General features: G+C 50.3%; 1 protein-coding gene across 2 annotated transcripts; it reads right to left on the bottom strand.

The window, feature by feature from the left end:
• Positions 1-2,077: 2,077 nt before the first annotated feature.
• Positions 2,078-15,190, bottom strand: LOC141990578 (solute carrier family 22 member 6-A-like). 2 transcript variants are annotated; one of them, XM_074957930.1, is made up of 10 exons: positions 14,082-15,167; positions 9,476-9,579; positions 8,726-8,880; positions 7,975-8,143; positions 7,215-7,338; positions 6,374-6,489; positions 5,504-5,718; positions 4,666-4,774; positions 4,057-4,260; positions 2,078-3,008 (listed from the first exon to the last, which is right to left on the bottom strand). In XM_074957930.1, the coding sequence occupies exons 1-10, from the start codon at positions 14,481-14,483 to the stop codon at positions 2,924-2,926; spliced, it is 1,683 nt and encodes a 560-aa protein (XP_074814031.1). In that variant the 5' UTR covers positions 14,484-15,167; the 3' UTR covers positions 2,078-2,923. The 2 variants fall into 2 exon arrangements, with proteins under 2 accessions (XP_074814031.1, XP_074814032.1); XM_074957931.1 differs by lacking the exon at positions 4,057-4,260 and having other exon boundaries at positions 14,082-15,190.
• Positions 15,191-22,975: the final 7,785 nt, after the last annotated feature.

The raw sequence follows: 22,975 nt of genomic DNA, 5'->3' as shown, positions 1-22,975 counted from the left end.
TGAAGTGACCCCCTCTGGGAGCTCAGGGCTAAGCCCTGCCTGCTGAGGGGTTTCCCAGATTGCAGACACATGGGCTAGGAGGATGGTTTTGCAGCCTGTGTGTGCTGGAGGCAGGAAGCCAGAAGCAGTTGTGGGAGCTTGAGAGGAGGCAGAGAGGCAGGGCTTCTTGGGCACAGAGCCTGTTGGTGAGGCAGACTTGGGGATTTCTGAGCAGAGAAACTGTTGGCTGTTGTTATTTTCTTCTGTGCTTGGGGAAACAGGATTGTGTGTGCATTCTTTGTGAATAAACTAGATCAGGGATTCAAACTCAAATCACCACAAAGGCCACATGAAGACTAGTACATTGGCCCGAGGACCACATCACTGACACCTTTTCATACAAAGATACAAAAGCGCCCCCCTCTGCCCCTGGCCCTGCCCCCACACCACCCCTTCCATGAGGCCCTGCCCCTGCCCTGCCTCTTTCCACCCCTTCCCCACCCCCATTCCAACCCATTCCCCACAGTCCCCGCCCCAACTCCGCCCCCCTCCCTGCCCCTATTCCAACCCCTTCCCCAAATCCCCATCCCAGACCTGCCTCTTCTCCGCCTCCTCCCCTGGGCGCGCCGCATCCCCGCTCCTTCCCCCTCCCTCCTGGAAAGTCCTAAGCACTGCCAAACAGCTGTTTGGCTGTGGGAAGCTCTGGAAGGTAGGCAGAGGAATGGGGATGTGGCGCACGGGGCAGGGGGAAAAGGGAGGTATGGCGGGCCGCAGGAAATAACTCCATGGGCCACATGTTTGAGACCCCTAAACTAGATTATATCATGAGCTCCCAGTGCGATGCGATCCTTAGTTGTATAAACAGGGGAGTAGTGAGTAGGAGCAGGGAGGAGATTTTTACCTCTGTATAAGGCATTGGTGAGACCCAGAGTGGAATACTGCATCCAGTTCTGGTGCTCACATTCTTGAAAGGATGTTGAAAAATTGGCGAGGGTGCAGCTGAGAGCCAGAGAAACGATTTGAGGGCTGGAGAAAATGCCTGACAGTGAGAGACCTGGGCAGCTCATTCTGTTTAGCTTCTCAAGGAAAAGGAAATTGAGAGGTGACTTGACCACCGTGTACAAGGACCTTCATGGGAGAAAATCCCAGGTACTAACGGGCTTTTTAGCCTACTGAGAAAGGTAGAACAAGAACCAATGACTGGAAGTTAAAGCCAGACACATTCCAATTGGAGGCAACAGTGTTTCCCAGTGTGAATGATTAGCCATTGGAACAAACTCCTGAGGTGAGTGGTGGATTCTCCATCGCTTGATGTCTCCAAATCCAAACTGGCTGCCTTGCTGGAAGATGCTTTAGCCAAACGCAAGTTATTGGGCTCAGTACAGGTAATCAGACTAGATTATATAATGGGCCCTTCTGACTTCAAACTCTGTGAATCTATGAAAACCTACCCAGAACATACCTGTCTGTATCATCAATTTCTCCTGCTCATGGAAACAACCCTACAAGGCCCTGAATATTGGCAAACCACTGGGGCCGAGGGGAACAGCACTACAGAGAAAGCTTCACCTCACAGCTTCTCCATCTATGGAGCTTTCTCGCCACAGGGCCTCACAATGAGGAAAGTATTTGCAATTAACAGCTATGGGGATTGAGCATTATGGGTTTCTAGAGACAGGAGAATGGGGCAGACATGGAGGAGGCAGCTGGAAGCAGCCAGTCGAACCATTGATGCCCAGTGCCACATGACCTAGAGGACTGAGCGTTGCCCTGTGGCTTAGAAGACCTGGCTCTGCTGCTGGGTGATCTTCAGTAAGTCATTTTCCCTTCTATGTGCCTCAGTTTTCCCCACCTTTAAACAGGGATAATGACACTCCCCTCCTTTGTAAAGCACTTTGAGCTCTGCTAATAAAAAGCACATTATTGTTACTACTGTTTGAGCTAGAAGAACAGCTCAGCCTGCTGTTGTAGTTGCAAGAGGAAGACACTAGGGGGCAGACAGGCTCACATGCACTGTTGCATGTATTTCCCCCCAATCTGTTGCATCTCACTGGACCAGCCCTGGGCTCAGAGGTTAAGGCATCACAAGACACTGTGCTGTGAAATGACTGTGTGTTTATTATAGGGCCATGTTTGCTCCCCACTATACAACGACTTGTTTTCTCCAGTGCATAGGCTGAAACACAAGCTTTGGGACAGATCCATCCCTGCTGTATTTCCAGTGGGGTCTATAATCTTTATCCTGCTCTTGTGACAGGCAGGTGCAGAGCAGCCTCTGAGAGCAGCAGGGAGCATGTCATACCCCACTGGAGTCTGTATCTCCTGTTCTATGCCTCCTCCCTCTGCTATCTGCAGCCCCCCAGTAGTGGTCAGGTGTCCTGCGCCATCAGGACATGCCTCAGTGGCAGCAGGCAGTGCTGCTGTACATCAGCCAGATAACACAGTATAATGATATCTGTGTCGGTGCTGAGTTACATTAGCCCCTGGTCCCATTCCCTGGGCAGCTGTGTGGTTGCTGGGCATTAAGAAGTGCATGGTTCAGAGTTTGTCCCGGACTCCTTTCAAAGCAGCGGGGGAACAGGTTGCATTACAGAAAGCTGATGTCACCATGGAGATAAAGGGCATCTCTGTGCTCCTTGGCACGCTCAGAGCTTTGGTTAGCCCTGGGGGTGGGGGTTCCTGCCTGCCCCTGAGAGCTTTGAATCAGCCCGCACATTCCTTTCCCAGTAGGTTTCTCTTGCAACCCTTCGCCGAAGCTGTGGTGCAGATTTAACCCCTTTCCCCCCTGAATCCTTGTGTGCAAAAACCTGCCCTGTGTGTGGGTCTCAAGGAACAAGTTGTTACCTGTGAGAGTCGTGTGTAATTGGATGAAGGAATATTTGAAACTGAGCAGCTGCGACCCCCCACCCCAATGGATCCCGAAGGCATCTGGGGCCGAGTGCCATCACCAAGTCTCTCTGAGCAGAACTTTCTCCTGGTTCTGAAGGGGAATCTTCTCTTTGGTGTCTTCACCCCTCTTCATTCGGGACCTTTGATGAAAGAAGGGGGGAAATACCAATGAAGCAGAGAGGCAAAACAGGCATAAGTTATTTTTCAGCCAGTTTGAATACTAAAATGAGGCTCAGACATTAGTCACCAGGGCTGAACTTCACTAGAGGAACAATACAAGGGCATTATACCACTCAAAAACCCTGTGGTCCAGTGGTTAGTGCTCTGGCTGGAGACTGAGTTCTAATCCCAACTCTGCTATTGACCTACTGTGACACTGGGCAAGTTCTGTTTCCCCCACTCCCCGCATTGTCCATTTAGACCAGTGGTCCCCAAACTTTTCATTGTTGCACCCTCTCTTACCCCTGTCTGTGCACACACACCCTGAGCTGGCACCGGGAGCAGGGCCGCAGTTCTGAGGGGTGAGGGGGGACACGGAGAGGGGTAAGGGGGTCCCCAGCTGGGGGCAGGTCTGAGGCTAGGAACGGAGCCGTGGACAGGGGCTGAGGCTGCGGCCGGGACCAGGCAAGAGTTGGGAGCAGAGTTGGGCTGGGTGGCACTCCCTCCCTGCTCCCCCTGGAAGCTGGCCCAGGCCCTGCCGCCCCCCCCCCGCAAATGTTCCTCTGGCACACCCCACATTTTGGACTGTCACAGATTTAGACTGTCAGATCTTCAGGACGAATCTGTCTCACTGTGCGTTTATACAGTGCCCAGCACAACAGGGGCCCCAACCTTGGATGGGGTCTGTGCAGCGCCTGGTCTGATGCGGGCCTGGATAGCTATCTATCTTTCGACATACAAGCCCAGTCTCTTTCCACTCACTGGAATCAGTCAATGGATAGAGGATATCAGGAAACCCTTTGTACAGCACCTAGCACAACAGGGTCCAGGGCCATGACTGGACACCTGGGTGCCACAGTCATACAAATAATAACAACTCTCTGCACAATTTGCCTGGCTGGCTGCGGGGCAGACAGGGCTGATCCCAAGCACCAGCTGAGTGTTTTGGCCTTTGGAGCCCAAGCCCTGTCTTGGCCGCAGGTGCCAGAGTCAGACAGGAAGAGCAGGGAGACCTCCCATCAGACCAACCTGCTCTCCACCTCCTCCACAGTGTCTGGCAGTGGTTGGTTGAGAGTCTCCGGGAGGAAGGTGGCCGCAATGCCAGAGATGATTGGGGCAGCACCGTAGACGATTGGCGGCAGGAAGGAGAAGTATTCATCCAACATCTTGGCCAAGGGAGCCACAATACCTCCTACCCGGGCCATGGTGCTGCCAAAGCCCAGTCCGGTCTGCCTGGCGTTGCAGGGAAATAACCATCCAGAACAGAGAAGGATCAGCTCAGTACTGGGAGTGCAGAACTGCTGGGTGGGAATGCTAAACAGTGACACAGCAGGATGTGCTGCTCACCCTTCACAGTGCTGACCCCAGCATGGCACTAGGGGGCGCTGTGCTGCCGGGAGCAGGGTGGGGGCTCAGTAGGATATGCTGTCTTCTCACAGCCAGTGCAGACCCCCGTGCCCCAGCATGGCACTAGGGGGCGCTGTGCTGCAGGGGGCAGGGTGTGGGCTCACTAGGGGTATACTCTCCCCTCTCAGTCAGTGCTGACTCCAATGCTGCAGTGCCATGCTAGGGGGCGCTGTGCTGCAAGGAATGTGGTGCAGGGCTCAGTAAGGGTCAGCTGGAAATACAGCATCTTACCTGATCGGTGTGGGGTAGAGCTCGGTTGTGAACAGAAACACGCAGTTGAAGGCGGCCGAAAGGCATCCCTTCCCAATCACAGCCAGTGATGTGCGGACTATTTGCAGCTCTGCAAAGAGGGGACAAGGAGAATCCAGGGCTAGAACCCTGTTGCAAACTCCGAGCTCTCCCTTGCCTCCCTTCCATTCTGCATCCCAGCACTGTAACCTTGGCAGCCTCTCTCCTCTGCCCTGTTTCACCTGGCATATCCCCAACCCTGCTCTTTCTTCCTTCGTCACTTCTCCAAGACCCGGCCTTTCCCCTCTCTCCCATGGGTAAGAATCTCCTCCATCTCTCATCTTGATTGTTTTGTCCTCTTCAGCTCTGACCTCACTCGCGCCTACCTCAGGACTATTCAGATAGGTGTCTGTGTATGGAGATAGATAGGTGGTTAGGTATGTAGATGAGCTGATGGATGGATGGATGGATGGATGGTTATGTATGTGGATGGATGGATGGTTATGTATGTGGATGGATGGATGGATGGATGGATGGTTATGTATGTGGATGGATGGATGGATGGATGGTTATGTATGTGGATGGATGGATGGATGGATGGTTATGTATGTGGATGGATGGATGGATAGATGGTTATGTATGTGGATGGATGGATGGATGGGTGGTTATGTATATGGATGGATGGATGGATAGGCGGTTATGTATATGGATGGATAGATAAAGAGAGAGAGATGCATACTGAGGGAGTCAATTTCTCTTTGTTTGAGTTACTTTAGACTCATTGACATTTCTTGGCGGTTACGCGCTAAGCATTGTCGTATGTGGACTGGACCAAACCCACCTCTGGGCACAAAGATGTTGGCAATGATGACAAGCCCAGCCAGGAGGAGGAAGGCTGAGAGCGTGATCCTGCGCCCAATGTAGGACATGGAGATGGTGACCAACACTTTGGCCGGGAAGTCAACAGCTCCAAAAATCAACTGGATCACGTAGATACTGACGCCAAAGTTCTGCAGATCCATGGCCAGCCCGTAATAGGAGAAACTGGTCGAGAACCTGCCGTTCACCATAGAGAGGGAGGCAAAGAGATGAGTGAGAGTCCTGTTGAGTGTGCAGCCCGGTGAGATTTAGCTCCAGGCCTAGTCACAACTTAAGCCCAATCTAAATGGGACTTTAGCACTATCTAGGCCCTTGTGCCAGCCCTGTGAACAGCCACAAGGCCCTCCCCCCCCCAAGTTAGAGTTGGCCAGGGGAAATTTTAGTGTAACACTTGTGGGTGCTCTGGTTGGTGTGTGCAGTGATGTAACACAGTGTGGGGGGCATTATTCAAAGCAGGGATGCCCAGGATTGAATGGACACACAAAGAGCCCTAAAATGCACCAGCTTTAGAGAGAAAACCCACAGACCTGATAAGAACCTGACAGACTGGAAGATAAGAGCTAGATAGACACATAAGGTAGACAAACAGACTGAGTATGTCTAGGGATGGATTGAAGCATGGATGAATAACCCTTAGGCAGACAAATGTCCAAAATCTGTGGATTATCTATGCTTGGAAATGGACTAAGTATCGATTTGCAGGCGATACCATGATGGAAGAGGTTGCAAGCACTTTGAAGGGCAGGATTAGAATTCAAATCAAGAGTGGGTCTGCCAAACCTAATTTGGATCCAGATTTAGGATCAGGGACGAAGGGAAGGAGTGCTCTTACCACACAACTGAGAGGCAGCAGAATATCCGGCGTATGGCAGGTGTGCGTACCAGATCCGAGACAGTGTAGGATGACTTCACCGTTGACAGTTCCTTCTGCATTTTGGAATTTAGGATCTAGTAGGGAACAAAAGGGTCAGTCGGGAAGCACATGACAGCCCAATGGATTCAGCTGTGACGACATAGGACCTGCCAATGGCTCCTTGCTTCGGCAAATGGTAGCTAGTCATTCCTTACTGAGGCAAACTCTCATGGACCTCAGGTTTCAATTCAACAAGACCTACTTGTGATTGGATATAGAGTCCACATGTATTGACCATACAGGCCTGATATTATTGATACTATTTAGTAATATTATGGTAGCACCAAGAGGCCACAACTAAGATCAGTGCTCAATTATACAGCTCTTTCCCTCCCCCACTCAGCTATTTGAACACTACCCCCCACTCACTCTGCCAGTGCCCCTCAATCCTGACCCACAGCCCTAGCTGCTATCCCAGCCCTGGGCCTCCTTTGAGCCCAGACTACCAATTGTGTGAAATGATGTGCTGGTTTTATAACATAGACAAATATCCACAGGGGACTAAGTTAACATCTCTTTGGAGCAAGGGAGGAAGCCAGAGCTGGGCCAGCTCTCTGTTGAAATCAGGCTTTATTCAATCTCCTTTGCCCAGTGCTAGAAATCTGGTGGGACAGGCCCTAGTTCTGTGTCCTCTGATAGATTAAAAGGTTAAATGGCCTGATCCTCAGCTGGTGTAAATGAATGACTCCAGTGGAGTTGTGTCCATTTAGACCACCTGAGGAGCAAGCCCTTCATTAAAGACTCCATTGGGTCTCTTTACCTCTGTGGTAATCTTCTCCCCTTCTTCCCGTTTCCCATTCACTCTGGCGACCCTTTGAAGCACCTTCACTGCTCTGTCAGCTTTACCTGCCAAAACCAGCCAGCGGGCAGATTCTGCGAACCACCTGTTGAAAAAGGATAGTCAAATGTTTCTTTTGCAGAACCAAGGTCAATGATAAGAAAAGGAGTACTTGTGGCACCTTAGAGACAAACAAATTTATTTGAGCATAAGTTTTCATGAGCTACAGCTCACTTCATCGGACGCATCCCATGAAGTGAGCTGTAGCTCACGAAAGCTTATGCTCAAATAAATTTGTTCGTATCTAAGGTGCCACAAGTACTCCTTTTCTTTTTGCAGATACAGACTAACATGGCTGCTACTCTGAAAGGTCAGTGATGTGACCCACAACTTCGATGGGGTCCTCAAAGCAGGATCAGCTGAAATAATGCAGCACAAGATAATTATCTGTGTTACAGAGGGGGGAAATGAGGCACAGACAGGAGCAGGAACTTGCCCAGGGAGTCAGCAGCAGAGCCAGGAACAGAACCCAGGAGTTCTGTGCACCATCCTCTTGAAATCCAAATGTCTGACTCCTAGTTCCCTGCTGTAACTCTGCTTCTCTGAGAGCTGAGAATAGAACCCAGGAGTCCTGACTCCTAGCTCTAACCACTAGACACTGCCCCCCATCCTGTCTGCTAACTACCACAGGGAAAGAGGACAGCACTTGCGCCTAGAAGGAGAGCTCTCCAGAGACACGTACCAGGAATAGATGAGGAAGAAGAAGAAAGGCAAAGAGACACTCAGCTGGAGCCAGCGCCAGTTGGGGATGCCATATGCCAAGCCCGCCAGCAGGATCTGGCCCAGGGTATAGACGAATCCTGTGATGGCAATGGTGATGGTGCGGAACTGAGTGGGGATCCACTCCACAACTGCAAGGAAAGGAACCTTGTTTAACCTGCCCATGGGCAGTGACCAGGATACTGCTAGCCCTGACTCTACTCGGACCCACTGGCACCACGTGTTACTGCACCCTGCAGGGCTGCAACAGAGAAGAGGCAGCAGAGGGAATGTGCAAACAGCTCTGTACTTTGAGCTGAAATAGCTATGCTGGAGAAAGCAACTCTTGCCCCTGCTACCTTCAGACCCCCAGTGGTAGCCAGGGATATTGCAGCCTCCAGAGCTGCAGCTCCCCCAGTGGTAGTAGATGGTATTACACCCTGTGAGGCTGGAGCTGCTTCAGCCCATAGCCCAGTGGCAGCAGGTGGTAGCAAGGAGAATGTGCAAACAGCCCAATACCCTGAGCTAAAATAGCCCCATGGGAGCCTGCTTCCATGCTCTGCACTTCCTCCCTTTGCTACCTGCAGGCCCCTGGGTCATGCAGGTGTACTGAGCCCCCAGGAGATCCCCAGTGCCAGCAGGTGGTATTGCACCTTTTAGTACATCAGTCACAGTATCTGTTACGGGTTGAGGTGAGACACTTGAGACCTAGCTGCTAAACAGGCAGGGCTTACTCAGGCAAGCGATGCTGAGCCCAAAGCCAGATAGCGCCATCCCACCCAGGAAGCGGAAGACACAGTAGGAGATGTAACTGGGGGAGAAGGCCGTGCAGGTTCCCATGACAGCCAGCTGCAGAAAGGACCAGATCAGCATTGCCTTGCGTCCAAACCTATGGCAAAGGGGGACAGAGAAGGGAATAAGTAACAGGCATTGAGCTGGTCAGGGCTCAGCTGTGGGTCAAATGGGCTATGATGTGATTGGAGAGGAGGTGATTCTTGGGGCTGATAGGACCATTGGCTTCCAATGGCATGTCCAGCTAGGTTGCCATGGACGACAGACCATGAACCAGATGGGGACAATGTGGAGTGATGGTTGACAGATTTTAAGGCTAGATAGGAGCATTAGATTGTCCAGTCTGACTTTTGTATAACACAGATCATTGGGCTAATTCACTAGGACCGGAGGTCCCAACTGAAACTGGGGCTCCATTGCGCCAGGTGCTGCACAGACCCACAGTGAGACCAGAGCTCCATTGTGCCAGGCGCTTCTCCGCCCCTGACTGAGATCAGGGCCCCATTGTGCTGGACACTGCCCAGAGCTGAAGTGAGAGACCATCCCAGAGAGCTTGCCCCAAACAGACAGAGTACCAAAAGGAAAGGTGGGGCAGAGAGAGAGGGAGGGACTTGCCCCAGGTCACACAGCAGAGCAGGGAATAGAACGCAGGTTTCCTGAGTCCCTGCCCTGTGCTGCCCAGGTCAGCTTACCTGTCAGAGAGACCGCCTAGCACGAGTGCTCCCAGCAGCACCCCAGCCATGTAGATTGACTGCGCCATCTGCCGGAACTTCTGCAAGTTACACACCAGGTCCCACTGCAGGTGGGGGAAGGGAGACAGAGAGCAAGTCAGTAATTTCTGCAGAGGCCCAGTGGATGGTGGTCAGATCCTAAAGTACTGGAGCATTGCGACAAGTCACAGCCAGTGGGCTGTGAACTCACCAAGTGTCCTAGGTGCCTGGTGCCCATGTACAACAGTGGTTGCTGTCATTACACATGCTGGGGTTGTGCAACACAGTCACTGGTGTCCTGTTCTCATTACCCCGCTGCAACTCCCACTGGAATCACTGGGGCTGATTCTCACTCATGCTTAGGCCCCTCTGTGCCTCTCTGGCAACATAAAGGAGCCTTAAAGTGAGTGGGTGTGGCCCCCTAGGAATCCCCACTGAGCTGGATGCCTCCCTGGCTGGTGTGGAGCTGGAATAAGGGCTGATGCAGGGGGAGAATGGGCACCTGGCCAGAATGCACGGCACTCTGGCTATTCTCTTCCTCCCAGGGGCTGTGGGAAGCAGCACATATGTTGGAGCAGCCCAGGGGTTCTTGTCCCTGGCTGCCATCCCTGCCCTGACCATTCTCCCCTCCCAAAAGATGCACTGGTGATGCTGATTTTGCAAAAGCAATTACAGTAACAAACACCATGGTAATAGGTCTACGAGAAACAGAGAGGGGTTTGTATGGTGATAGATGATGGGTGTGTCTGGGGATAGATATTACAGACACATGGAATGTCTTTCACACTACTATATCACCTGTATAAATGCTGTCCGTTATCTGAATGGGCTAGGGTTGGTATTCCAGGTTCCTGGGTGAGTAACAGGGTTAAACAAGTCTGGAGAAGCCTCAGCCCTTGGGGAAATTGCATAACCTGGTTTGAACTGGTTGACAAAGGTGACCACACAGAGGACTGAGAAAGGTCTGAAGTGATAATTCTCACCTGATCCAAGAACTGATATAATGCTGTGCCCAAAAGGCACGGGGAGGGTTTGAAGTACGTGTTCCTACCTCATTTGGACGATGGGTGACTGCCAGATAAGACAGGCATGTGTATAAACTATTGATTGTTTTCAAGGTATTGTTTTCTGTAATGCTTTAGTTCTGAATAAATTGTACTTTGCTTTCGGATGGCTGGCGGGGCCCTGAGTAAGCAGAGCTGCAGGTGTTGAATTCAAGTCACGCCTGCAGAGATAATCACAGTGAGTTGCAAGAAGAATTGCAAGTTTGCTCTGGGGGGAGAGAGTTGTGGGACTCCATCCCAATAGAGGTGAGGACCAGAGGCTTGAGACCTTAGTGGGGGTGCCCTAGAGGAGGCCACGAAGGGGTCAGACATTTAGTTATCACAGGTATTGTGAGGGCATGTAGAGGGATGGATGGATAGATAGAGGGGTGCATAAGGAAATGGATGGATAGACTAACAAATCAAAATCTCTGCAGATATGTTCTCGGCAGTTTTTGCCAAGAACCCCAGTCATTAGAGCAAAGCATTTGTGGGCATGTCAGCTCCCAGCAGGTAGCCTGAGAGAGCCCAGTGCCATGTGGCCAGGCAGTGGCCTTTGTACTTCCTTCAGAGTAATTTTGGACTGTAGAGTTTCTGTGGTGTTGATCAGTATCACTGGGATTCATGGAAGTGCCCATTCTGGCCTCAAGTTGTTCTGCAGTCTGTGGTCCGCCATAACCCCCAGCTCATTCCCAGCAGTATGACGGCTTAGCCAGTTAGTCCTCTTTCTGTAGCTGTGCATTGGATTTTTCCTTCCTAAGTGCAGTACTTTGCACTTGCCTTTACTGAATTTCATTGTGTTGATTTCAGACTGTAACAAGCTGCCCTGCTTCCCAGCTCCCAGAGACCCCACTACTGCTCCCGGAGTCTCTTCTCAGGCACTTTTATTTCTCCAGGCTTTGGGCAAACACAACACAAACAGTTCCTCAGCCCACCCTGGGCTACAGCTTCCAGCTAGGGTGACTGTATGTCCCAGTTTGGCCGTGATGGTCCCATTTTTCAGCTCTGTCTGGGCCGTCCCTACTTTTCCCCCAAAACTGGGCATTTGTCCCAGCTGCAAGGCAGAATGGAGGGTGGGGGCTGCTGTCCAGGGGCTCAACTGAACACAGCGCTGCCTGCCAGCAGGAGAGCAGAGAAATTTGCTGCTGCCGGGCAGCGCTGCCTTCTTCAGAGCTGACCCCCTGGGCAGCGTGGGGCTCAGTGGGTCAGCCCCAGTCCCGCCGCAGGTGGCACAGAGCTCAGCGAGTCCGTCTCAGCCCTGGACGGCATAGGGAGGGCAGCTCTGGTGAGCTCTGTGCATGGGGGAGATGGGGGAGAACGGGATGGGGGAGCGGCTCAGGGAAGCTCTGGGCCATCCCGTTTTTACTTTAAGAAATATGGTCACCCTACTTCCAGGGGTTTTTCCCCTTTACCTTTCAGTGGTTCCAGCAGGAATCTTCCATGCTCTGTTCCCTGAGCACCACCTCCCAGGGCTTTCGCCTTGGAAGGCCCTTTCCCCCCAGCAGGTTTCCACTGCCTCCCCTCCCAGGGATCGCTTAGGAACTCCCTGATTCTTGTAGCTCCCTGGCTCTGTCTCAGCAGGTCTCTCCCAGCAGGTTCCCACGGCCTCCCATCCACAGAACTTCCTGCTTCTGGCCTGTGTCCCTATTCCCAGGGAGCTAGCAGCAGCTTCCCATGTCTACTCTCTCTACGCCCTTTCCTAACTGATGAGACCTGATGCACCCAGGTGTCCCCCCTCTAATCATTATACGCTGACCAAGCACAGGTGCATTGGCCCTGCTCCCTCTTAGAGAACTGATGTCACCCTGTGACATAGACATTTCTCCAACTTATCAAGGTCCTTTTGAATTCTAATCCTGCCCTTCAAAGTGCTTGCAACCCCTCCAATCATGGTGTCACCTGCAAATTTGATAAACATACTCTCCACTGCATGATCCTAGTCACTAAATGAAAATGTCGAATAGTACCTGAGGGACCCCACTAGATACATCCTCCCAATTTGACAGCCAACCATTGATTACTATTCTGAGAATGGTCTTTCAGCCCCCCCCTTATAGTAGTTTCATCTAGACCACATTTCCCCAATTTGCATGTCATGTGGGACTGTGTCAAAAGCTTTGCTAAAATCAAGACCTATCACATATACTGCTTCCCCCCATCCACTAGCCAGTTACTCTGTCAAAGAAGGAAATTAGGTTGGTTTGTCATGATTTGTTCTTGACAAATCCATGTTGGCTATTACTTACAACCCTATTATTCTCTAGGTGCTTACAAACTGATTGTTAAATAATTTGTTCCAGTATCTTTCCAAGTATTGTAGTAGGCCGACTGATCTATGATTCCCCAGGCCTTCTTTATTCCCCTTTTTAGAAATAGGTACATTTGCCCTTCTCCAGTCCTCTGGGACCTCACCCATCTTCCTTGAGTTCTCAAGGATAAACACTAATGGTTTCGAGATTGTTGCATGTAGTTCCTTAAGTACCCTAGGGTGAATTTCATCTGGCTGTGCCAACTTGAATACATCTAACTTGTCTAAATATTCTTTAATCTGTTCTTTCCATATTCTGGCTTGTGTTCCTTCCCCCTGGTTCTTAATGTTAAATCTGTTAAACATCTTGTCACAATTATCCTTTTCAGTGAAGACTGAAGCAAAATGGGCATTAAACTCTTCAGTCTTCTTAATGTCATCCATTAGCAGCTCTCCTTCCCTGCTAAGTAAAGGACCTACATTTTCCTTTGCTTTTCTCTTGCTCCTGATGTATTTATAGAATCTTCACTTATTGCCTTTTATATCCCTTGCTAGGTGTAACTTAGCCTTTCTGATTTTGTCCCTTCATACTTGCACTATTCTTTTGTACACATCCTTAGCCATTAGTCCATGTTTCCACTTTTTGTAGGTTTTCTTTTTGATTTTCAGGTCATTGAAGATCTCCTGATGGGCCATATTGGCCTCTTACCTTTCTTACTGTCTTTCCTGTGTATCAGGATGGTTTGCAGTTGTGCCTTTAATATTGTCTCTTTAAGAAACGGCCAGCCCTCTTGAACTCCTTTTTCCCTTAGATTTTCTTCCCCTGGAACCCCACCTACCAGTTCTCTGAGTTTGTTAAAATTGGCTTTTTTGAAGTCCATTGTCCTCATTCTGCTGCTCTCACTCCTTCCTTTCCTTAGAATCACTAAATCTCTCATTTCATGATCACTTTCGCTCAAATTGCCTTCCGTCTTCAGATTCTCAACCAATTCCTCGGCTAGTCAGAATCAAGTCTAAAATAGCCGACACCGCTCCCCCCTCCCCCCCGCCACTTCCTCACCTTTTGAAACAAGTTGTCTCCAACACATTCCAATAACTTATTGAAGATTTTGTGTTTTGCTGTATCTCTGTCCCCACACAAACTGCTGTGTCTCTCTGTCCCATACACATCCCTTTGTCTACCTAGTTATGTATGCGATCCTCCTCTCTCTGATCCCAGAGCACCTGAACATTAATGGCACCTGGTGCCCCCAACATGCCCATTCCACCTAGTCCCTAGCAGCGGAGTATGTCTCACCTCGGTAATGATGGTGGAGGTGAACACGCTCCTATCGTAGGTCCATCCCTCCGTGCAGGGCTCTGTGTCCAGCTGAGTTCCATTGGGCTCGGTGACATTGGGGTCTAGGAGCTGCCACTGAGTGGTGACAAAGCGGCGGCACTTCTCTGGCTGCCGGTTCCTGTCCATGGGGATGGTGACCTGGAGCAGGTCCTGGGAGTCCAGGTGCAGGGTGGCATTAGCGTAGCGGGTGTTGTTGGCATTGATATGGACTTGGCAGTGGTGCCCCGGGATGGCGGCAGTGAAGTTCTGCAGGAGGTTGTGGCTGGCCATCAGCACGACGGGGATGGTAAGCAACGTTGTGTGGATAATTTGGAAACGTCCCATGCCGCCCACCTGGTGTAAGAATTCGGCGAAAGACATGGTCCTGCTGGAAGCACCTTGCCCTCAGAAATAACCCCAGGCTACAAAAAATACTCTAGGATCCAAAATACTTCTAGAGCTGCATGGATCTCAGACCCAAACGGTGATTACAGGGCTGCTGCTGCCTCTGAGCTAATGCAACTCCTTCTGTAATTGAATGTCACGCTCCTAGATCCAGCAGTCCAGAGGTCACTTCCCTCAAGGGGAATCTGGTATGCAACAGACTGGGGCTTTAGAAGGCTGATGGAAGAGTCCGTGGAGCCCTGGAGAGATTTGGCGTCTACCTAAGACGCTGCTGCGGAGTTGCTTCCAGTGCTGAAATATCCACAGGAGAGCTGGCAAAAGAGCTTTTTAGTTTGATCGAGGTGCTTCTGCCATGGATTTGTACCTGTGGCTTGAGATTAAAGTCCCTGTGTCTGTGAATCTTCCATGTAGCCCAGCAGAACTGGTGTCCCTTCTATGGCAAACAAAACAGGGCTTGTTAAAATCCACCATCAGTCACCTGCTTTGCAAATGTCACTAGGCACCTTTGCTAGGGGGGTGAAACCTTCCTAGATTCCTGTTTTCCCCCTTGTGGCAAAGAGATCCTGATTTAAGGGTCTTTGAGAGGATTATATAAGCTTTAATCAGCTCATTTGGTTAAAGTTATACTCCTGTTTTAAGGGATTAGTTCAAATGAAAAGGGAAAAAAGCTGAAAAAAATTAACGGGGAAAATGGAGAAAAATGCAGCAGAGGAAAGTGCACTGGGTCTTGCTGGAGGACAGGTTCAGTCTAAGGCTTGGGGCTCAGAAGTGTGACATCCCCACAGAGCAAAGTCAGGGGAAGCTAGCCTTCTGGAATTGGAGAGGGGCTGAGAAAGGAAATGCACCAGTGCTCTCTGCTGGAGGGACTGTGTTCAGAAATGTACAAGCTTTTTACATGACCAGGGCTCTGGGTGGCTTGGTAAAAGGCCTGTGGGTTCTAGAGGTCAAAGTGCACAGGTCTGGTCTTTCCCACTGGGGAGCGTTGCGAGTGTCTTGTGACACATTTACCTCGGTTCAGCCATCAGAGATGGCTGCATGAGCATGTTGATCTGGGAAAGTGGAGGAAAAATTAAATCTAAGATGGCCCTGCAGGTAAGACAGTGGACTGGGATGCAGGTGACCTGCGATTAGGGCCCTCCACCCCCACCCCTTCCAGTCATGAAGGATGCTCCACAGAGCCTGACCGAGATCAGGACCCCCCTCTTGTGCTGAGTGCTCCATGGATCCTAACTGAGATCAGAGTCCCCTTCTTGTGCCAGGTGCTCAATGGACCCTGACTGAGATCAGGACCCCCCTCTTGTGCCAGGCGCTGCACAGACCCCAGTTAGATTGCAGGCCACCCCGGTGTGGTAGGCACTGCATGGGTGCACAGCAAGAGACAGTCCCTGCCCTGAAGAGCTCAGTCTAAACAGCCAAAGAAAGATAATTCTCCCCCATTTTACAAACAGGGAAACTGAGGCACAGAACGATTACGTGATTTGCTCAAGGGATCTCCTGGGTCCCAGTTCTTTCCCACAAGGCCATTGTTCATCTGCTGGTTAGGAATGTCAACCAGTGCATTGGTTCAGCAGAGCCAGTGGTAACAGGTCAAAGCCAAATGTAGTTACACAAGAAGCAGAGGAGGTAACAGATGCAGGGGACTGCATGTCAAGACCTGGGGGTGGAGCTGCTCCATTCAAAGCCTGAACTCCTTAGCCTGGGAAAACACTCACTATAGGCCAGTCCCTGGGGGTGGGAGGGATATTTGCATGGCCTTAGTTCTGTGTTGGAAGGATGGTGTTATGGGTAAGGCACTGGACCATGACTCCAGAAAAAATCCCAGATGTAAAACTCCTCGTGCCTCAGTTACCCCAGCTGTCTGTTTAAACTGTGAGCTCTTTGAGGCAGGGTCAGTCTATCGCTGTGTGTCACAAAATGGGGCCAAGGTCTGTGCAGCACCAAACACAATGGGGCTCCAATCTTGGGCGAGGTCTATGCAGATTCTGTTCTATGGAGGTTCTGATCTGCCTTCATCACCATAGTACCTCAGCACCTATCTTTGCACCACCACAGTTCCCACTGGCTTCAGCTGCGACTGAAAACTGGGCCATGGTTTGGCCCCCCCGAATTCAAAGGCTGTGAAGATGTTGGCATTTACCTCCCAGCTGCATCACCGGTTGACCTGCCAATCAATGCATCTCAATAGAGCCGCATGCCACAGACAACTGACTTTATTCAGAGCCTCAATAATTTACCACATAATGTTTCATGGCTACTGCCTCATTATTCAAAGCCGGTCCAACTACGAGGGCCAGATTAGATGGTCACACTGAATAGAGTTTGGACAGTGTTGGGGGTTGCTAAACTGGCAAGTACTTGCTAGTCACTAGTTAAAGGGACCCTGTCCTAGTACGAAGAACATGTTGGGCCTTGGACTTTAGCCTTAGTAAGAACTGCAGGATTTGTCCCAATCGGTGACTGGTGCTTTGTAAGAAGGAAACAGACACACCGGTCTCTTTTATCGCCTATTGCAGCTGCAGTTTGTCCTCTTGTACCTCTTCGATCATTGATATTTATGTTACAGTAGCGCTCCCAGGTCTTAACAGAGATCAGGGCCCTTGTTGGGCCAGGTACTGCACAGGCTCCCTGATCGAGAGCAGGGCCCCATCGTGCCAGGCGCTGCACAGACCTTGGCCAGGATCAGGGCCCTGCCATGCGAGGGGCTGTGCAGACCTTGGCAGAGATCAGGGCCCCATCCTGCCAGATGCTGCACAGATGTATGGTGAGAAACAGCCCTTGCGCCAAAGATCTTACACTGTAAATTGACAAGGGAAGAATCATTCTCCCCATTTCACAGATGAGCTGAAACTGAGGCCCAGAGTGATGCAGTGACTTGCCCAAGGTCACACAGGAAGAATGTGTCAGAGCTAGCAATTGAACCCGGATTTCCTAAGTCTCAAGGCAGTGTCGTAACCCAACTCAAAGAAAGCCAAACTAGCTGAACTTGGACACCCCACTCAGTTCTGCACTGTGTTATGGAGGGGGCCGAAGGCCAGCTTCTCAGCTGCAGCTCATTGCAAGGGGGCTGCACTGGGGGAATTCGATTTGGAGTTAGGGTGGGGCAGAGGCTATGGCATAAACCCCCTGCCCCATCCCCAAAGACCCTGCCTATGATGGGAGGAAGAAGCAGCCTTTCTCCTGGCAGGGCCAGCAAAGCAGATTTGCCGATGGCTGAACCATTTAGTCATGTTGTAAGTTGCTGGCTTACTTGAAGCTTGGCACAAGCATTAGACAGCAAGAATGGGGCCAGTGACGAGCTGATCTGCCAACTCCTTACTGCTGTGCAGAGCAGAAAGAACACTCTCTCCTCCTATTGCAGGGAATAAAACCCAGGAGTCCTGACCTCCAGCCACCCCTGCTCTAAGCCGCTAGGCTTCCAGAGAACAAAAACCAGGAGACCAGACTCCCAGTCCACTTTGTCACCACTAGACCTCACTGCCCTCCCACAGCTGGGATTAGAACCCAGGAGTCCTAGTGCTTAGATCCTATAGTGAGAAGGCCCCTACTTAGCTTTCCCTTGGTGTAACAACTAGACCACCAAGCTAGTTCAAGAAATACCCACCCAGCCCATGCAGCCAACTGACTAGCTCCGGAAGGTTCAGCTGCTGAATTCACTGGGATAGGAGCTAAGGTGATGCAGAGGCTGATGCCACATGGTTAGGTTTTCAGCACAGAGCCAGCTCACCAGTACCCTGTGGCAGAGTCAAATTGATCACAGAGCCCCTGCCATGGGGGGAAGGGGGAGCACACAGAGCGCCTGCCCTGTGGCTGGGAGGGCATGAGGAAGGGGCTGGGGAGTTGCAGTGTGTCCCTGAACTAGAGGGGGTTGGGATGGTGGCACTCAGGAAGCTGTGGAGGGAATGGAGGGATGCAAGGAGCCCCTAGTGTTTGCAGGGTGCTCCACCAGCAGAATCTACAAAGTGGGCGACCCCTACTGTCTGATGTGGCAAAAACCATCGCTCCTGAGCCCTGGTAGCTGCTGCATAGGTGAATATTAGGCTTCCTGTGGGGCAAAGGAGGCCTGTCTTGTGGTTGAGGCACTGAGCTAAGACAGAGACCTGGGCCCAATTCCCTGTGTGACCTTGGGCAAGTAGCTTCCACTCGCTCGGTGCCTCACTTTCACCCATCTGAGTGTAGCATAACTCAGGTGTGATTCACCGGGGCGGTGGCTCTGTTACAGGTATCTGCTGGAAAGTCTGCCTGTAGCGACTCGTGAATTCAGCTCTGGAGGTTCCCAGCTCAAGCCCCGCTGTGCTGGTCATGATGACATGTATCAGCCCAGCACAATGGATTTGCCCAGTCTAGGCAAGGCCTTGGTGAAAGACCTTGCCCTGGTGAAGATTACAGGGTGGGGAGGGGAAATGACTTGCCCAAGGCAATTTGGGGCAGAGGCAAGCCTAGACCTCAGAGCTCTCAGCTCCACAGCCCATCGCTAGTTCATGCCATGCATGACCGCCTGCCGACTCACGTGACCTTTTCCCTTCCACCTCATTCCTACGCCGCTCTCCTGACTGCAGCCACCCTTTGGACCAGGCTGGAATTTGTTGGGTCGACCAGGCTGGAATTTGTTGGGTCGTCTTTTTTGAGCTGTAATCAGAACCCTGGAGAAGGTTCGCTGACCAAGGTCGAGGACCCATGATGCACTGGTGTCATGGTGGGGTGTTTTTCCAGCTGGTTCAGGAAAGTTAGTGGGTCAGATGGAACTTGGCAGAGTGTTAAGCTAGTTTCCAGAGAGGACACGCAGCCTCATGACTAGGGCCCTCCCCTAGGACTCTGGAGATCGCGCCGCCATTCCCTGTTCTAGTCCAGATATTTGAGCAAGTCACTTGTTGTCTGTGATATTTGCACTATCATAGCACCTTGGAGCAGGATCCGATTGTGCTAGGCCCAGCACAAAAAGATGGCCCCTCCTCCAGCGAGCTGCCAATCTAAGGATAAGACAAGAGATGACAGTTGGATACAGCCAGACAAGGGAGCAGAAGGAAACCAGGAGACAATCACGGTCAGCTTGACAGGCAGTGGGCTCAGACCGCCAGTAGCCTAACTGTTGTCAAGGTGTTGGTAGGCCTCCCGGCAATGGAGCATTTGAGACGAGTTTGAAGGTGGACAGTGGGGTGGCTTTGTGGGTGTTTACAGGGAGCTCCTCCCAAGCGCGAGGGGCAGCAGGGGAGAAAGCATGAAGGGGTTTGTGTGAAAATGTAACTAGTGGGCATTGGACGATGGAGGCCGGCATCATGGGCTGGCTGGAGGCAGAAGTCTTCACCTCCATAGCGGATGAGAATGATAGGTCAAGTGGGGATAGAGCATGAAGGACCTTGAAAGGGAAGACAAGTGGCTTAGGTCTATGTGAAAGAGAAGGGGGAGCCAGTGAAGGGATGCAAAGACCGGAGTCAAAGCGATAGGCTAAGAAAATGATCTTTAGCTCTTTACATAACACGAAGCAACCACACAGGCACAATGGGGTCCAAATAACAGTGGTTACTGAGGACACAAAACATGCAAGGCCTAGTTACATTCCCTGGTTGGGTTCTAAAACATAGAACACGGTGAGCACCACTACAGCACCAATTATTTAAAGGGATACTACCCTATTCCTACACACTACTTCACTTATGCTCTGTGCCTCAGTTTCCTACCTTTTAAAAATAGCCGTAATGAACGTCCCTGCCTCAAAGGGGTTTTGTGAAAAGGGGCTGCTAAAAACTTTTTCCACCTGAACTTTTTTTTTTAATGGAATATTAAAGTTTGACTAAATGGAAATTGTCATTATGTTTGCGTTCCTTGAAAAGTTTTACTTTTTTTGTTAGAAAATTGAAAACCAACCCCCCAAACTGCAAATTTTTCAGTTTTCAGGCAAATTTTTCTGCTTTCCGGAGTTTGGGGCCAAAACTTTTCTATCAACCAATTGAGAGGGGTGTGTGCTGAGAGAGGATGGGTATATCAGGATGGATATCTATATGTAGATGGATGTGTGGGGAGGGAGGGAGGCAGGGATAGATCGATCCATTTGTATGTGAGATGTAAAACAGACCCCAATGCTTAATGTTCTCTCAGTTCTAGATCTCACTCTGGCCTCTCGGAGACAGCGTACAGATTCATCTACACATTGTCCTGGAGGCCAGCAAGGACTATTAGATCATCTAGCATAACACGGGCCAGAGAATCCCGCCCCAGCAATTGGTGCAATGGAGTGAATTCCCTTCCCTACTATGACAGGTTTCAGAGTAACAGCCGTGTTAGTCTGTATTTGCAAAAAGAAAAGGAGTACTTGTGGCACCTTAGAGACTAACCAATTTATTTGAGCATAAGCTTTCGTGAGCTACTTATGCTCAAATAAATTGGTTAGTCTCTAAGGTGCCACAAGTACTCCTTTTCTTTCTTCCCTACTATGAGTGTGAGTGAAATCCTACCCCCATTGAGGTAATTTGGAAAACTCCCATTGACTTTGTGGGGCCCAGAGTTTCACTTTTGTGTCACCTCAGTGGGGCGTTTCATGGCACCTTTGGGTATGATGGCCCCTGTCAAGACCATGAAAAACTGAGGAGAAACAGCTGGATCTGCAGGAGCAACATCTGGAGAGCCAGTCGGTAGGGAGATGGCCTGGGGGCAAATTTGCTTGTTAGGGAATGATCCTAACAAGGAACCTGCTTGGAGACCCATTTGGGAAGATTGTGATCACCCCACAAATGAGTTGTAAGCGCAGTCTGGCAAGTCAACAAACAAATGAGCATCAAAGTCCAGCCCTGATCCTTCCAAGCAGCTCCTGGGACAAAAGCCACCTGGAAGTTGCTGAGTCTGTTTTTTTCTCTGGGTAATAGGATGGCCCCTTAATCTACAGTTGAACATTTCCAGGGTCAAAGGTCCTGCACCAGCTGTGCTGCCCTAGCCTAGAAGAGCTGGGTTCTGTTTCTGGTTTCTATTTGCCACTGACTCCCTGTATGACTTTGAGGGTTTCCCTTCCCTAGTCTTAGTTTGTTCTGGTTACAAGGATTGTCTTTCACTCTTCGTGCAATGCCTGGCAGAATGGGGTCCTGATCTACTTCAGGGTATACGCAGTGCCCAGCATGATGTGGGCCCCATTCTCGGTTGTGCTCCTGTAATACAAATAATTACAACTTTACTTAAAGTTATGCACAGGCTTAAACCTTTGCAGAATTGGACCCTGTTATGTTGTATCACACTTGGGTGGAACTTAGCCACAAAATCACATGAAAAACTTTTGGGACAACACTACCATCTGGTGGAGGGAAATTAAATTTTTAAAAAGAAAGGAGGACTTGTGGCACCTTAGAGACTAACCAATTTATTTGAGCATCAGCTTTCATGAGCTCAAATAAATTGGTTAGTCTCTAAGGTGCCACAAGTCCTCCTTTTCTTTTTGCGAATACAGACTAACACGGCTGCTACTCTGAAACCTAAATTTTTTAAATAATTGTTTGTTTATTTAAGTTTATTGTTGTGACTGATAAAAGGGCATGAATTTATGGAACACTTGGGGAGCATGCTTCTTCCGCCAAAGAAATTAAATGAGAGGCCAATCATGCAAGCTATTCCTGACACATTATTATTAATTACTTATATTACTTAGTTACAGTGGTCCACAGAAGCATTAGCCAAGATCATGGCCCTGGCATACTAGGCAAGGCACAGCCCCGGGGAGAGACAGTCCCTGCCCCGAAGAGCTCCCGGTCAAAATAGACAAAGGAAGGATTATTATGTCCCCATTTTACAGATGGGGAAACTGAGGCACAGATCCATTAAGTGACTTGGCCAAGGTCACACAGAGAGTGTGGGGGAAGAGCTGGGAATTGAACCAGATGCCCTGCATCCTCAGTTAGTGCTTTTGCTGCAAAGCCAGTGAGCCACACTCAGAATCTCATGACTTCCACGCGAACTTAGGAACCTATACGGGCAGGAACTGGGGTTCAAGGTCCACCTCAGATCCCAAGTAAAATGAGCTTTCTAGTCTCAGCTGAATTCCCTGCAGGGGAAATCTGTCATCTCACCCCCCCCCCAAAATATTGCAAACGCCAAAAGAAGCTTGATCCCTAAAGGCTTAAAAACAATAAATAAACAGAAAGTAAATTAAATAAGCCCAGCATTTATTAGTGTGTTTTTTTCTAATCTTGTGATTTTTAAGCCAATCTCATGATTTCTTGGAGGGAGCTGATTCATGATTTATGAACTCCTGGGCTGGCAATATTGCTGACTCATGATTTTTTTACCCTCAGTTTTTAGCGACACTGCACAAGTCAGCAGCGCAAACACTCAATGGGTCAGACCCTCCACTGGTGCCAATGGCTGTAAGCCAATCAACACCACCTGAAGATCTGGCTCAGCATTTCCCTGACAATGGAGTAGGGCACTAGGACCCTGCATGGAATGTGAAAGAACCAAAATCTCTCTAGGAGGCAAGCTGGGGTGGATTG

This window comes from Natator depressus, chromosome 7 (assembly GCF_965152275.1).
Source record: "Natator depressus isolate rNatDep1 chromosome 7, rNatDep2.hap1, whole genome shotgun sequence".
Taxonomy (NCBI): Eukaryota; Metazoa; Chordata; order Testudines; family Cheloniidae; genus Natator; species Natator depressus.
This window is presented reverse-complemented; position numbering and strand designations above follow the sequence as displayed.